At 44.5% G+C, this 17,300-nt stretch overlaps 1 protein-coding gene across 5 annotated transcripts in view; it reads right to left on the bottom strand.

Annotated features, from left to right (window-relative positions):
* Positions 1–17,300, bottom strand: part of RALGAPA1 (Ral GTPase activating protein catalytic subunit alpha 1) — a 448,263-nt gene that overhangs the window by 299,820 nt on the left and 131,143 nt on the right. For all 5 annotated transcript variants that reach the window (XM_073554214.1, XM_073554210.1, XM_073554212.1 and 2 more), the window contains exons 14-15: positions 13,029–13,158; positions 2,196–2,433 (exon numbers count right to left, since the gene is read on the bottom strand). In XM_073554214.1, coding sequence (XP_073410315.1) covers positions 2,196–2,433; positions 13,029–13,158 — 368 coding nt within the window. The remainder of the gene's footprint in view (positions 1–2,195; positions 2,434–13,028; positions 13,159–17,300) is intronic.

Genomic DNA, 17,300 nt, shown 5'->3' with positions numbered 1-17,300 from the left:
CAATGACTCAACTGACCGACGATCTGTCAACCTGAACTTGCAGTCCCAGATATATGTATGAGACTACTAGTCCTGGTTGGGAGGACCACCACCAAACTGGGGGTTGCAGTCCCTAAGTGAACAGTGAAATATGCTTGTACAAACCCGGCTTAACCCAAAGAAACCACGGAGCAAGGTCTGGTTTAAAGAAGACTCATTTAAACAGCACATGGATGGATATAGGACATAGGCGAGGGTAGGGAATAGCTTGCTACTCGCAAGGGGAACCATCACTTGAGCTCTCTAGTGTGCCCTGTTGCAATGGGATGATGATCCCACCACTACAGTGCCTTGCGAAAGTATTCGGCCCCCTGGAACTTTTCAACCTTTTTCCCCATATGATGCTTCAAACATAAAGATACCAAATGTAAATTTTTGGTGAAGAATCAACAAGTGGGACACTATTGTGAAGTTGAACGAAATTTATTGGTTATTTAAAATTTTTGTGGAAATTCAAAAACTGAAAAGTGGGGCGTGCAATATTATTCGGCCCCTTTACTTTCAGTGCAACAAACTCACTCCAGAAGTTCATTGTGGATCTCTGAATGATCCAATGTTGTCCTAAATAACTAATGATAAATATAATCCACCTGTGTGTAATCAAGTCTCCGTATAAATGCACCTGCTCTGTAATAGTCTCAGGGCTCTGTTTGATGCACAGAGAGCATCATGAAGACCAAGGAACACAACAGGCAGGTCCGTGATATTGTTGTGGAGAAGTTTAAAGCCGGATTTGGATACAAAATGATTTCCAAAACTTTAAACATCCCAAGGAGCACTGTGAAAGCGATCATATTGAAATGGAAAGAGTGTCATAGCACTGAAAATCTACCAAGACCCGGCCGTCCCTCTAAACTTTCATCTCAAACATGGAGAAGACTGATCAGAGATGCAGCCAAGAGGCCCATGATCACTCTAGATGAACTGCAGAGATCTACAGCTGAGGTGGGAAAGTCTGTCCACAGGACAACAATCAGTCGTACACTGCACAAATATGGCCTTTATGGAAGCGTGGCAAGAAGAAAGCCATTTCTCAAAGATATCCATAAAAAGTGTTGTTTAAAGTTTGCAACAAGACACCTGGGAGACACACCAAACATGTGGAAGAAGGTGCTCTGGTCAGATGAAACCAAAATCGAACAATGCAAAACGATATGTTTGTCGTAAAGGCAACACAGCTCATCACCCTGAACACACCATCCCCACTGTCAAACATGGTGGTGGTAGCATCAAGGTTTGGGCCTGCTTTTCTTCAGCAGGGACAGGGAAGATGGTTAAAATTAATGGGAAGATGGATGGAGCCAAATACAGGACCATTCTTGAAGAAAACCTGTTGGCGTTTGCAAAAGACCTGAGGCTGGGATGGAGATTTGTCTTCCAACAAGACAATGATCCCAAACACAAAGCAAAATCTACAATGGAATGGTTCACAAATAGAAGTATCCAGGTGTCAAAGTCCAGACCTGAATCCAATCGAGAATCTGTGGAAAGAGCTGAAAATTGCTGTTGCTGAAAACATCAAACCTCACTGAGCTTGAGCTGTTTGTCAGGGAAGAATGGGAAAGAATTTCAGTCTCTCAATGTACGAAACTGATAGAGACATACTCCAAGCAACTTGCAGCTGTAATCGCAGCAAAAGGTTGTGCAACAAAGAATTAAGTTAAAGGGGCCGAATAATATTGCATGCCCCACTTTTCAGTTCTTGAATTTCCACAAAAATTTAAAATAACCAATAAATTTTATTCAACTTCACAATTGTGTCCCACTTGTTGTTGATTCTTCACCAAAAATTTCCATTTTGTATCTTTATGTTTGAAGCATGATATGTGGGAAAAGTTTGAAAGGTTCCAGGGGGCCGAATACTTTCGCAAGGCACTGTATCTTATGCATTGTTTTTGGGAATCCTGGAGGTTGTGCGGCTGGATCCCCAGAGATGAGAAATGTATCACCTATTCTGTGGATAAGAGGTAGTTTGCAAGTATATTACCACTGTGGCTTCTACATGTCGCTTGCAAAAAAAAAAACACAACAAAAACAGAAAACAACCCTATCCGCATCCACCTCTCACTTGCTTACAGAGAAGGATACTATTTGCACTACAGTAATGTATATTAATCATTCTGAGCTACTTTGGAGCTTTTTTTCTGTTATTTAACCTTTGCCCTTGTGCTTCTTCTGCTTTTGCTCGCTTAGCATGTCCAACGGTAACTCGTTTAGGTCCAGATGGTAGACGTTCTTGGCCAGTACTTTGGTTAATGTTTCCATGGTGTGGGCCCATTCGGTGGCTAGCTCCTCCCAGTAAGTCAGTGATGACAAAACCGCCAATAAATAGTCCCACAGTTCTCGAGAAACACTAACGTGAAGGCTGGACTTAATCCAGGCCACAATCAGGGTCTAAAAGGTAAGAGATACACAGCGTTAGTATACAGAACGCTTACATAACACCAGAACTAAGAAGAGTCCATAAAGATACAAATCAATAGCGTTTCTTTAAACTTCACTGCTTGACTTCTCGTAGAACAAGAAAAAAAGAAAAAAAATAGACGATTTAGAGGAATAAAGTTAAAAGTTAGAGAGCTTAGAGGTGAACTGCATTCTGCAGCATGATGGCTGACTTCAATATATGAGAGACAAGAGAAAGTTAATCTAGCAAATGAAAATCCTACGGCACAGAACCAGAGATGGACTATCCTCCCTAGTAACTAAAGTTAACATCTGAAATTAGACCACAAACTCCTTTTTATATGCCTGTCCATCTTTCCAACACAAGTGGCAAACAGTGGAGAAGTCAAGGAACACTTCTGTCTAACAAATGAGCCTGACACCATCCTTAGGTCTGGTAAAAACTCGAACTTCTTTAGTTATCATATTCTTCGAACTATAAGAAACATCGGACCATAAGATGCAGTTTTGGAGGAGGAAATTAGAAAAAAAATTTATGCAAAAAATGTGGTCAGTTCTGTACTAATATCCCCTATCCTGGTATATATGGTCCCCTCATCCCCATCCTGGTATGCATGGCACCCTCATCCCTATCCTTGTAGGCATGTCCACCTCATCCATAGCCTTGCAGGCATGGCTCTCTCATCCCTATCCTGGTAGGCATGGCCCCCATCAGAAAAACGTTAAAAAAAAACCCAAACCAATCAACATACCTTCCCTGCTCTAATTCGCAGTGATTGTTCCGATGCTAGTAGCTGATTTATGCTTGTAAGCAGAGCATGGCAAGGACGTCATGCGCTGCTTACAAGGCGAAGACAGCTACCAGAATGCTCACTGCTCCCCACGCCTGGACTATGTGCGTGGAGTGCGTTGAGATTCATTGCTCTTTAATAGCGGACATGCTGTTAGCAGCCAGCTTCCTGCAGCTGCCGGGTGTTCACATGTCCCTGCTACTAAAGAGAATGAATATTCACTGCAGTCCACGCTTATGGGAGTGGAGAGCATTATGAATATTCATTACCTTAAGTAGCAGGTAAACGCGAACGCTCGGCAGCTACAGGAAACCGGCTGCTGCGGCTAACACCGTGTCTGCTATGAGCGTGGAAAGCAGTGAATATTAATTTCTTCTTAGCAGTGGGCACAGGTGTTAGCCGCAGCTGTCGGCTCCTGCCTCTTGTGACCCGCTACTCCGCCGCTGCCATTCCCCCACCTCCCCATTCACATCCAGAAATGTGAGCCAGAGTACATCTGGACTGTAAGAAGAACCCCCCATTTTTGGAGGAAAAAAGTGCGTCTTATAGTCCGAAAAATGGGGATTTTTGTGTACTCACCGTAAAATTCTTTTCTCCGTGCCAATCACTGGGGGACACAGGACCTGGGTGGTATTGCTGCTGCCACTAGAAGGACACTAACTGAACATGGAAAGCTAAACTCCTCCTCTGCAGTATACACCCTCCTGATGGCTCAGATTGAACCAGTTCAGTAGCAAAACAGTAGCAGCTTTCAACAATTAACAAGAATAAATTATGTCAAAACGAAGAATGAAAAACAAGCCAATATGTTAACAGGGTGGGTGTTGTGTCCCCAATGATTGGCTCGGAGAAAAGGATTTTACGGTGAATACACAAAAATCCCTATTTCTCCTACGCCTCATTGGTGGAAACAGGACCATGGGACGTCCTAAAGCAGTCCCTGGGTGGGGAGCAACACAACTGCCAATACCCCATGTACCACCGAATTACAGATGTGGTACTGCCGATTGCAGAATTCGTCTGCCAAGTGCTGCATCTGCAGAGGCCTGGGAATGTATGTTGCAGTGTTTCATAAAAGTATGCAAGCTGGACCAAGTCGCAGCTTTGCAGACCTGTTCTGCTGATGCCTGGTGCCGAATGGCCCAAGAGGCGCCCACTGACCGAGTGGAGTGCTCCTTAATCCCTGCTGGGAGAGGTGTGCCCCTGACATGGTAGGACTCCTGAATAGCCAAGCGAATCCACTTGACTATTGTGGCCTTTGAAACGGCTAGGCCTTTCCTATGCCCCTCTGGAAGCACGAAGAGGGTATCTGACCTGCGGAAGGATGCTGTCCGCAAGACGTACCTTCTAAGAGCTCTAACCAAATCCAGAGTGTGAACAGCTTTCCGATACGATGGAGTGGTGCCGGACAGAATGAAGGCAATACAATATCCTCGTTGAGATGAAAAGAGGAAACAACTTTGGGCAAAAAGGACGGGGACATCCTTAAGACTACCTTGTCCTGATGGAAAATCATGAACGGAGGTTGGCAGGACACGCCTCATTGATGTGAGCGTGACTAGGAAAATCACCTTCCAAGAAAGAAAGGTTGGCGGTACTTGCTGCAGTGGTTTGAAGGGGCCTCCTGTAAGACTCCGAGATCCAAATTAAGGTCTTATCGTTTCAATGGCATTTTATAGGGAGACACCACATGGGAAACACCCTGAATAAAAGTCTTCACCTGTAATCTGGTGGCAATCCTGCGTTGGAACAGAACTGATAAGGCTGAAATTTGTCCCCTGAGTGAGCTGAGCGCGAGACCTGACTCCAATCCAGTTTGCAGAAATTCCAAAATTGAAGGAATGGAGAACACAAGAAGAGATCGTCCACGGTCCTTGCACCATGAGAAGAAAGTTCTCCAAGTGCGATGATAAATGCGCATAGACGCGGGCTTCCTAGCACTGATCATGGTGGAGATCACTTGATGAGAAAATCCTGCTTGAGCTAGTACCCAGGATTCAACGGCCACGCCGTTAAACACAGGGCCCCAGAGTTTTGGTGGTAAATCGGGCCCTGCGAAAGTAGATCTGTGCGATTTGGCAGTCGACTAGTTGTACTGGTTCCGCGCACCATGCCCGGCACGGCCAGTCCGGCGCGACTAGAATCATTGGTAGCCCCTCTGCTCTGATCTTTTTGATGACCCTCGGAAGTAAGGGGAGCGGGGGAAATACATACGGAAGCCGTAACTGATGCCACGGAAGAACCAGGGCATCCATTCCGATGGAGACTGGGTCGTGTGACCAAGCTATGAACTGGGGAATTTTGTTGTTTAGCCTTGAGGCCATCAGATCCACAATGAATGGTTCTTCTTGGCCCATCGGAGGATGTGGCTCACTTCGAGCATGGCCGTCCTGTGAGGGTGCCCACCTGACGGTTGATGTACGCCACAGACGTGGCATTGTCGGATTGGATCCTGATAGGGCGTCCTGCCAGGAGATGATGAAAGCGCAGAAGGGCTAAACTGATTGCTCGTATCTCCAAGATGTTTATGGGGAGACGCGACTCTCGAATGGCCCAACGACCCTGTGCCGCGTGATGACGGAAAACCGCACCCCAGCCATGAAGACTGGCGTCGGTGGTCAACACTAGCCAACGCACTGGAAAGGAATTCCCTTGGTCCGAGAAATACTTCAGTGTCCACCACCTAACGGTCTGCCTGACCCGCTGAGACAGACGGAACTGACGGTCGAGGGAGAACGTGTTCCTGTACAAAGCTGACAGAAGCGCATGTTGCAAAGGGCGGAGATGTAGCTTCTATCGCTGCCACCATCTTGTCGAGAATCCCCATGCTGAAACATATGGAGTGAGGAAAAGAGCGGGAAAGAATACGTGCTCCCTGTTGTAAGGCTGAGACCGTTTCTGGAGGGAGAATTACCAACCCGCAGGAAGTGTCCAGGATCATTCCCAAGAAGGAAATTTGCTAAGCTGGTACTGGAGAAGACTTTTCAAAGTTTATCTTCCAGTCCAGGCAAGAAAGTGTATCCACCGTGATGGTCACGCATTCCTCGCAGGCCCGAAGAGACGGCCCATTAATCAGTAGATCGTCTAAATACGGTAGTTCCACCACTTCCCGAGCGTGAAGAATGGCAATGACAGCCGCCATGACCTTGGTGAAGACCCTGGGTGCGGTGGCGAGCCCAAAGGGCAAGGCAACGAACTGGACGTGTTCCCCGCAAACTCCTTTGTGAGGAGGAAAAATCGGAATGTGAAGGTAAGCATCCTGGATGTCTATGGATGCTAGAACTCCCCTTTCTCCATCGAGGTGATGACTGAGCGGAGAGACTCCATTCAGAAACGTCGCACTTTGACAAAGGTGTTTAACAGCTTCAGGTCCAGAAAGGGCCGCACTGTTCCATCCTTCTTCGGACTAACAAATAGGTTAGAGTAAAACCCCTTGAATCTTTCTTCCTGAGGGACCAGAATAATGACCCTTTCGGAGCGTATGTATGGCTTATAAAAGAGCTGTTGAATTTGTTTTAGGAGAAGACAGGAAAAAAAGTGTTTTTGGAAGAAAACTCTATTTTGTATCCGGAGGACACCAGCTCTCTGACCCAGAGACGACCGAGAGCCATGCCTGGCGGAACGAAAGTAAGCGGCCGCCTACTTTGTCGGTGCCGATGCCGCAACGAGTCATTGCGAAGATCATCTAAGGGATCTGGCACCCTTGGATCCAGACTGTTTTGGCCTGCCTCTCCATAGCCTTGGCCACCCAGGTCGCGGCAAAGGATGGAAAAAGCACGGCTCCAGAGGCCTCTAAGATTGACCGAGCAAGGTAGTCAATTTGACGGTCAGTGGGATTTTTGAATGAGGAACCATCAGACAAGGATAGGAGGGTTTTGGATGCAAGATGTGATATAGGAAGATCCACTGAAGGAGACTGTAGCCAATCCTTCATTAACATAGTAACATAGTTAGTAAGGCCGAAAAAAGACATTAGTCCATCCAGTTCAGCCTATAAAATTCTGTCAGAATAAATCCCCAGATCTACGTCCTTCTAAAGAACCTAACAATAACTGTAAGATACAATATTGTTACGCTCCAGGAAGACATCCAGGCCTCTCTTGAACCCTTCGACTGAGTTCACCATCACCACCTCCTCAGGCAGGGAATTCCAGATACTCACTGCCCTAACAGTAAAGAATCCTCTTCTATGTTGGTGGAAAAACCTTCTCTCCTCCAGACGCAGAAAATGCCCCCTTGTGACCGTCACCTTCCTTGGTATAAACAGATCCTCGGAGAGATATTTGTATTGTCCCCTTATATACTTATACATGGTTATTAGATCGCCCCTCAGTCGTCTTTTTTCTAGACTAAATAATCTTAATTTTGCTAATCTCTCTGGGTATTGTAGTTCCCCCATCCACTTTATTAATTTTGTTGCCCTCCTTTGTACCCGCTCTAGTTCCATTAAATCCTTCCTGAGCACCGGTGCCCAAAACTGTACACAATACTCCATGTGCGGCCTAACCAGAGATTTGTACAGAGGCAGTATAATGCTCTCATCATGTGTATCCAGACCTCTTTTAATGCACTCCATGATCCTGTTTGCCTTGGCAGCCGCTGCCTGGCACTGGCTGCTCCAGGTAAGTTTATCATTAACTAGGATCCCCAAGTCCTTCTCCATGTCAGATTTACCCAGTGGTTTACCGTTCAGTGTGTAATGGTGATATTGATTCCTTCTTCCCATGTGTATAACCTTACATTTATCATTGCTAAACTGCATCTGCTACCTTTCGGCCCAAGTTCCCAACTTATCCAGATCCATTTGTAGCAGAATACTATCTTCTCTTGTATTGACTGCTTTACATAGTTTTGTATCATCTGCAAATATCGATATTTTACTGTGCAAACCTTGTACCAGATCGTTAATAAATATGTTGAAGAGAATAGGTCCCAACACCGACCCCTGTGGCACCCCACTGGTCACAGCGACCCAGTTAGAGAATATACCATTTATAACCACCCTCTGCTTTCTAACACTAAGCCAGTTGCTTACCCATTTACACACATTTTCCCCCAGGCCCAGCATTCTCATTTTGTGTACCAACCTCTTGTGTGGCACGGTATCAAACGCTTTGGGAAAATCAAGATATACCACATCCAATGACTTACCTTGGTCCAGTCTATAGCTTACCTCTTCATAAAAACTAATTAGATTGGTTTGACAAGAGCGATTCCTCATAAACCCATGCTGATATGGCGTTAAACGGTTATTCTCATTGAGATAATCCAGAATAACATCCTTCAGAAACCCTTCAAATATTTTACCAACAATAGAGGTTAGACTTACTGGCCTATAATTTCCAGGTTCACTTTTAGAGCCCTTTTTGAATATTGGTACATTTGCTATGCGCCAGTCCTGTGGAACAGACCCCGTCGCTATAGAGTCTCTAAATATAAGAAATAATGGTTTATCTACTACATTACTTAGTTCTCTTAGTACTCGTGGGTGTATGCCATCTGGACCCGGAGATTTATCTATTTTAATCTTATTTAGCCGGTTTTGCATCTCTTCTTGGGTTAGATTGGTGACCCTTAATATAGGGTTTTCTTTGTCTCTCGGCATTTCACCTAGCATTTCATTTTCCACCGTGAATACCGTGGAGAAGAAGGTGTTTAATATATTAGCTTTTTCCTCATCATCTACAACCATACTTTCCTCACAATTTTTTAATGGGCCTACACTTTCACTTTTGATTCTTTTACTATTGATATAGTTGAAGAACAGATTGGGATTAGTTTTACTCTCCTTAGCAATGTGCTTCTCTGTTTCCTTTTTGGCAGCTTTAATTATTTTTTTAGATAAAGAATTTTTCTCCTTATAGTTTTTAGACCTTCAACGGTGCCATCCTGCTTTAGTAGTTTAAATGCTTTCTTTTTACTGTTAATTGCCCCTCTTACTTTGTGGTTTAGCCACATTGGGTTTTTCCTATTTCTTGTCCTTTTATTCCCACAAGGTATAAACCGCTTACAGTGCCTATTAAGGATATTCTTAAACATTTCCCATTTATTTTCTGTATTCTTATTTCTGAGGACATTGTCCCAGTCAACCAGATTAAAGGGAATCTGTCACCCCTTTTTTGAGATATCATATAATGATATCATTCAATTGTGTGTCACATAAGGATTCTCTTAGTACTTTTTCTTCCCCCTGACCCCGCACCTTTCATGCATAAATACCTTTTTTATATCGGTTCAGATGTATGTAAACTGCCAAGGTCCGGTGGGCGGGGCTTATTCAACTGCTCCCCCTCCCTGTCTTGCTCTACACAAGAAGAAATGCGTAGAGCAAGACAGGGAGGGGAGGAGCAGTTGAATAAGCCCCGCCCAGCGGACCGGACAGCAGCAGTTTACATACATCTGAACCAATATAAAAAAGGTATTTATGCATGAAAGGTGCGGGGTCAGGGGGAAGCAAAAGTACTTAGAGAATCCTTATGTGACACACAATTGAATGATATCATTATATGATATCTCAAAAAAGGGGTGACAGATTCCCTTTAAGGGCATCTCTAAGCTGGTCAAACTTTGCCTTCCTAAAGTTCATTGTTTTTGTGACGCCCTGATATGTCCCCCTAGCGAATGACAAGTGAAACTGTACAATATTGTGGTCGCTATTTCCTAGATGCCCAACAACCTGCAGATTTGTTATTCTGTCAGGTCTGTTAGATAGTATTAGGTCTAAAAGTGCTGCTCCTCTGGTTGGATTCTGCACCAATTGTGAAAGATAATTATTCTTGGCTATTAGCAGAAACCTGTTGCCTTTATGGGTTTCGCAGGTCTCTGTTTCCCAGTTAATATCCGGGTAGTTAAAGTCCCCCATAACAAGGACCTCGTTATGGGTTGCTGCTTCATCTATCTGCCTTAGTAGTAAACTTTCCATGATTTCTGTTATATTTGGTGGTTTGTAACAGACCCCAAAGAGAATTTTGTTACTATTTTTCCCTCCATGTATTTCAACCCATATGGACTTGACATCCTCATTCACCTCGCTACTATCTTCCCTTAAAGTGGACTTTACATTAAGACAAAGCCCTCATCCTCTCCGATTTTTACGATCCTTTCTAAACAGACTGTAACCCTGTAAGTTAACTGCCCAGTCATAGCTTTCATCTAACCATGTCTCGGTTATTCCCACTATGTCATTAAATCCGGAGCAAAGGGGTATCTCGACTCAATAGGCTTCTGTCCTGTGAATCGTTTATCTGGTCTGTCCCTATGTCTCTGGACAATGTCCTGAAACTCAGGGTGATTGCCAAATACTCTGTGAGAGCGTTCAGCCTTCTTAAAAGACACTATGTGCCCCGGAGTGGATATAGATTCCTCGTCCACCCTCAGAGTCTTGTTAACCGACTCAATAAGGGAATCAAGCATCTCCTGATAATTATGGGAGACCTGGAGCAAGGACGTATCAGACTCGTATTCGGAGTCATGTTCGCTGCGAACCTCAGGAGAGGGGGAGCGAGAAAGTGAACTCACCGACGCTGAAGTACGAGCATGTTCGGGGGACGTGTCATGGGTCCTTTTTCTAGCAACCTGAGCACCCTTTCACAGAGTACGACCCCTGCTGGTGGACGGTTCCCGGCCATCGCAAGGGTCCTCTGCGGGCGGCAGACTGGTGTTATGACTTAAGGAGGGGCCCCGGAGAGAGTCTATTGCCTTGGCCAGGGAAGCCATAGACCGTGACAGGGACCCAGCCCACTCAGGGGTCTAGGTTCACTGGGGTCGGTGGCGGGTGGCCTCTGGGCGCATTCTGGGTCACAAGCCGTGCAGAATAGAGTATTGCGAGCACGGGGGCAAGGCAATATGGCGTGTGTCACATGAGTTAAAAAATACTGTGTGCATTTTGTTAGCCTTTTTGGACTCCTTAGATTGAGACATAGTGTACCTTTGAAAAATAGAAGAGGAAAAAAAAATTCTCCAGCGTGTAATCCAATAAAATCAATTCTTTTATTCAAGACAATAAAATGTATATATCAAAAATACAAATGAACAAAGGAAAGGAAGGATGGGGTCCCCATAACAATCAACGCGTTTCAACCTCTTGCGGTCTTAGTCATGGTATTCCTTTGTTCATTTGTATTTTTGATACATACATTTTAATATGTCTTGAATAAAAGAATTGATTTTATTGGATTACACGCTGGAGAATTTTTTTTCCTCTTCCATTTTTCATTGTGAACCACGCTCCGTGCGTGCTCAATAAGAGAAGCCTGCAGAAGACTGGTGAGCTGACTATTTTTCTTTTCCCCTTTACCTATGCTATTGATAGTGTACCTTTAGAAGTTCTAGAGAGAGTATGGGCTGCAGATGAAGAGAACAGAGTGTACAGCACGTGCAGAGAAGGGGTTAAGCTCTCCTCCAGAGGCTCAATACAGCATACCTAGGTCCTGCTCTTGTGATCTCAGTACTCGCAGCGCTACTGTCAGCGCTGTGAATCATTGTGCCCCCGCAGCTGTCAGCACGCAGGCCAATTTTGATCTGAGTCGTCCCCCCTCAGTGAATAAACATTGCCCCCGAGACCAGAAGGACGCCTCTTGTTCAGGATGAGAAATGCCTGGAGTCTGGGCAGCGTCACTCGCGGTGTGCGGAGCTATGGAAATCGTGGCCTAATCCCGTTAGAAGCCAGGGACTAAATTTCTTTTGCCTGCCGGAGATGTGCACCGGCTGAAAAGGGCAAAGAAACGGAACCTAACAACCGCCGTTGGACATCAGGACAGCGCTTCCCCCAGGGACCAGGACCCACTCTCTCTGTCTTCGGAGGATCATGCAGGGAACTCAAGGCCATATCATACTCACAGAATTTGGTGTAGTAGAGCTTGAGCTGCGGTCCTCTTAAAGGTACCCCTCATTTCATACTCCTCATAGCCAGGGGGGTGGAGAGGAAAACTACGGGCCCCTTAATCATCCGCCTCTTTATAAGTAGTTATGCAGCGCCAATAGATGGGGGCCTCTGTATAACGCCAGCTATAGGCCTGATTCCAGGAGAGGAAACATGGAGGCGTCACTCCACGTGCTCGCCTGTTGCTGGTGTGGGGAGATCGGGACAGTACAGGTACCGTCACCCCTAAAGTGAGCTCAGGTATGGCCCAGTCGTCGCAGGAGAGGGGACAGGGAGGCAACACTCCGCCTTCTCACCTGTTGATGATTTGGGGGAGATTGGACCCTTGAAAAGGATCAATCTCCCCTTCACTCCCTTAATTAAAAAATAAAAATTTACAGAAAAAACAAAAAGGGAAAATAAAAAAGTTGGGGTCAGACCCAAGTGCCTCCTACAGACATTAAGCAAGAACTGGTTCAATCTGAGCCAGCAGGAGGCTGTATACTGCAGAGGGGTTAATCTTTCTATGTTCACTTAGTGTCCTCCCAGTGGCAGCAGCATAACACCCATGGACCTGTGTCCCCCCCAATGAGGTTTAGGAGAAATATGGTAATCGCTAAGGTTTTTTCAAGAACATAAATAATGATGCCCTATCCTTAGAATAGATTCTCAATATCAGATCATTGTCGGTCCTGCTCCTGGTACCACATTGATCAGATAATTGAAGGTGCTGAAGATCACCAGACTCCGCAAAGTTGTCATTAAATGGTACTGCATTCTCTCCCCCATACAAGTGAACCTTTAATGAGCTGATCGGTGGTAGTGTTGGGAGTCAGGCCCCCACCGATCTGATATTGATAACTTATTCAAAAGGTTGGTTTATAATGTTAAAGTCCCAGAAAACCCATTTAACATTGTATCCCACCATTCATTACCTGAAACAAGGGTCCTGCTAATCGGCCAGCCAAAATTTGATTTTTCCTGCCTTGATATTGCTGTAGGACCTGTGGAGGGATCTTCAGCACCGACTCAGTCACCCTGAGCATAACCAGCAGCAGCTGCATCCTGAACATGGCACAATGGTAAGAGACATAAATACATGTAATGAACATCTCATTCCCCTAATTTAAATTTCTTAAGACATTTCTTTAGGCTTTTAACCCCTTTACTCCCAAGGGTGGTTTGCACGTTAATGACCGGGCCAATTTTTATGCCCTTAAAGCACAGAGATACGGCACACAAAAAACTTAATAAATAACATTTCCCACATGTTTACTTTACATCAGCACAATTTGGGAACCAAAATTTTTTTTTGTTAGGAAGTTATAAGGGTTAAAAGTTGACCAGCGAGTTCTCATTTTTACACCATTATATTTTTAGGGACCACATCACATTTGAAGTCACTTTGAGGGGTCTATATGATAGAAAATACCCAAAAGTGACACCATTCTAAAAACTGCACCCCTCAAGGTGCTCAAAACCACATTCAAGAAGTTTATTAACCCTTCAGGTGCTTCACAGGAATGTTTTGAATGTTTAAAAAAAAAAAAAATGAACGTTTAACTTTTTTTCACAAAAAAATTACTTCAGGTCCAATTTTTTTTATTTTACCAAGGGTAACAGGAGAAATTGGACTGCAAAAGTTATTGTGCAATTTGTCCTGAGTACGCTGATACCTGATATGAGGGTGAAACCACTGTTTCGGCGCATGGCAGAGCTCAGAAGGGAAGGAGTGCCATTTGACTTTTCCAACGCAAAATTGGCTGGAATTCAGATCGGACGCCATGTCACGTTTGGAGAGCCCCTGATGTGCCTAAACAGTGGAAACCCCCCACATGTGACCCCATTTTGGAAACTAGACCCTCCCAAGGAACTTATCTAGATATGTGGTGAGAACTTTGAACCCCCAAGGGCTTCACAGAAGTTTATAACATACAGCCGTACAATTAAAAAATCATATTTTTTCCACAAAAAATGATCTTTTCACCCCCAATTTTTATTTTCCCAAGGGTAACAGGACACCAAGAGTTATTGTGCAATTTGTCCTGAGTACTCTAATAACCAATATGTGGGGGTAAACCACTATTTGGGCGCATGGCAGAGCTCGGAAGAGAAGCAGCACCAATTGACTTTTGGCTGGAATTGAGATCGGATGCCATGTCGCATTTGGAAAGCCCCTGATGTGCCAAAACAGTGAAAACCCCACACAAATGACCCCATTTTGGAAACTAGACCCCCCAAGGAACTTATCTAGATGTGTGTTGAGCACTTTGAACTCCCAAGTGCTTCACAGAAGTTTATAACGCCCGGGCGTGAAAATAAAAAAAATCATATTTTTTTCCACAAACATGATCTTTTAGTCCCCAATTTTTTATTTTCCCAAGGGTAACAGGAGAAATTGGACTCCAAAACTTGTTGTCCAATTTGTCCTGAGTACGCTGATATCCAATATGTGGGAGAAAACTACTGTATGGGCACATATCGGGGCTCAGAAGGGAAGTAGTGACGTTTTGGAATGCAGACTTTGATGGAATGGTCTGCGGGTGTCATGTTGCCTTTAGAGAGCCCCTGATGTGCCTAAACTGTGGAAACCCCCCACAAGTGACCCCATTTTGGAAACTAGACAACCCAAGGAACTTATCTAGATGTGTGGTGAGCACTTTGAACAGAAGTTTATAACGTAGACCCATAAAAATAAAAAATCATTTTTTTTCCACAAAAATGATAATTTTTGCCCCCAATTTTTTTATTTTCCCAAGGGTAACAGGATAAATTGGACCCTAAAATTTGTTGTGCAATTTGTCTTGAGTAGGCTGATACACCATATGTGGGGGTAGACCACTGTTTGGGCGCATGGCACAGTTTGGAAGGGAAGGAGCACAGTTTGACTTTTTGAACGCAGAATTGGCTGGAATTGAGATCAGAGGCCATGTTGCATTTGGAGAGTCCCTAATGTGCCGAAACAGTGAAAACCTCCCAATTCTAACTTCAACCCTAACCCCAACACACCCCTAACCCTAATCTCAGCCTTAACCCTAGCCCTAACCCTAAGGATGTGTGCACACGTTGCGGATTCTGCTGCGGACCCACAGCGGATGTGGTCCTGAGGATCTGCAGCAGTTTCTGCTGCCCTGTACAGTATCTTTATATTCAATGGCAAATGAAAAACGCAGTGCACATGCTGTGGATTTTTCCACGCGGATTTGCTGCGGTTTTAGATCCGCAGGATGTCACTTCTTTGTGCAGAATCCGCAGCGGTTTGACACCTGCTCCATTACCAGGTGTCAAAGCACAGGGTAAAACTGCAGGCTAATCCGCACTAAATCCGCTTGTAAAACGCAGGTCATTTGACCTGCGGATTTATCTGTGGAGTTAGCCAAATCTGCGTGGAAAAATCTGCAGCAGAATCTGCATCGTGTGCACACAACCTTACCCTAGCCCTAACCCTAAACCTAAGTCTAGTGGGAAAATAGAAATAAATAAAAAAAAAATTAATTTTATTATTTTTCCCAAACTAAGGGGGTGCTAAAGGGGGGTTTGATTTACTATTTTTAGCGGGTTTTTGTTTGGCAGCTGTCGCACGCTAAAAGACGCTTTTTATTGTAAAAAAAAGTTTTTGCATCACCACATTGTGAGAGCTACTGTATAATATTTCCATATTTTGACCCACCGAATCATCTGAGGTCTTATTTTTTGCGGGCCGAGTTGACATTTTTATTGGTACCATTTTCGGGCATGTGACTTTTTTTGATCGCTTTTTATTCTGATTATTGGGACACAGAATAAACAAAAACCAGCATTTCATGAATTTCTTTTGGGGGGTGCGTTTACACTGTTCCGCATGTGGTAAAATTGCTAGAGCGGTATTATTCTTCAGGTCAGTACGATTACAGCAATACCTCATTTATGTCGTTTTTTTATGTTTTGGCGCTTTTATGCAATGAAAACAATTTTAAACTGTGTTCCAAATTATTATGCAAAAAGAGTTTAGGAGTGATAAGGTTAGAATTTTTTTGTTTGTCGTTTAAACTCATTGATGGTGATGTGTGTCAGGGCTCTTTATATCACTGAAAGCAATTGCAGATACCTGTGCAAATTAGTTTGGCAGGTGTGTCCAAATAAAGGCAAGACTACTTAAGAAGGCTGTTCCACATTATTAAGCAGCCTACATTTTTTGCCAAAATGGGAAAGAAAAAGGATGTGTCGGCTGCTGAGAAGCAACAAATTGTGGAGTATTTAGGTCAAGGCATGCCTACAATCAACATTGCCAAGACACTTCATCGTGATCATCGCACAATCAAGAATTATGTAGCTGATTCCCAGCACACACGTGTGCGTGCTGAAAAGGAAAAATTGAGGACTCTTTCCAACAGGCAATTGCATCAGGTTAAAAGAGCAGCTGCAAAAATGCCTTGTCATAGCAGCAGACAAGTTTTTGAAGCTGCTGGTGCCTCCAACGTCCCCCGAACAACAAGATGCAGGGTCCTTCAGAGGTTTGCAGCTGTGCGTAAGCCATCCTGTCGACCACCTCTATCCACTGCACACAAGTAGAAACGGCTCCAGTAGGCCAAACGATACATGAAGACTGACTTCCAAACTGTTTTGTTCACCGATGAGTGCCGTGCAACGCTCGATGGTCCAGATGGATGGAGTGGAGGATGGATGGTTGATGTACACCCCATGAAAACACGGCTAAGGCTCCAACAAGGAGGAGGTGGAGTAATGTTTTGGGCTGGAATCATGGGGAGAGAGATTGTCAGCCCCTTTAGGATCCCTGAAGGGGTAAAGATGAACTCCATAATCTATGTGGAGTTTCTAAAACAGCACTTCCTGCCATGGTTCAAGACGAAGAACCGTGCCTTCCGCAGCAAGATCAATTTCATGCATGATAATGCACCATCTCATGCTGCAAATAACACATCTGCATCTCTGGCTGCTATGGGCATAAAAGAGGACAAACTTATGGTGTGGCCACCATCTTTCCCTGACCTCAACCCCATTGAGAACCTCTGGAGCATCATGAAAAGGAGTGTCTATGATGGCGGGAGGCAGTTCACATCTAAGCAACAGCTCTGGGAGGGTATTCTGTCCACATGCAAAACAATTGAAGCACAAACCATCCAAAAACTGACAAATTCAATGGACGATGGAGTTCAGAAGCTTCTTTCAAACAAGGGGTCCTATGTGCAAATGTAACATCACCTAGA

Source organism: Dendrobates tinctorius, unplaced genomic scaffold (genome assembly GCF_039654945.1).
Source record: "Dendrobates tinctorius isolate UK_male_01 unplaced genomic scaffold, ASM3965494v1 ptg000208l, whole genome shotgun sequence".
NCBI classification, from domain to species: Eukaryota; Metazoa; Chordata; class Amphibia; order Anura; family Dendrobatidae; genus Dendrobates; species Dendrobates tinctorius.
The sequence above is the reverse complement of the archived record's forward strand: the minus strand, read 5'-3'. Positions and strand labels throughout refer to the sequence as shown.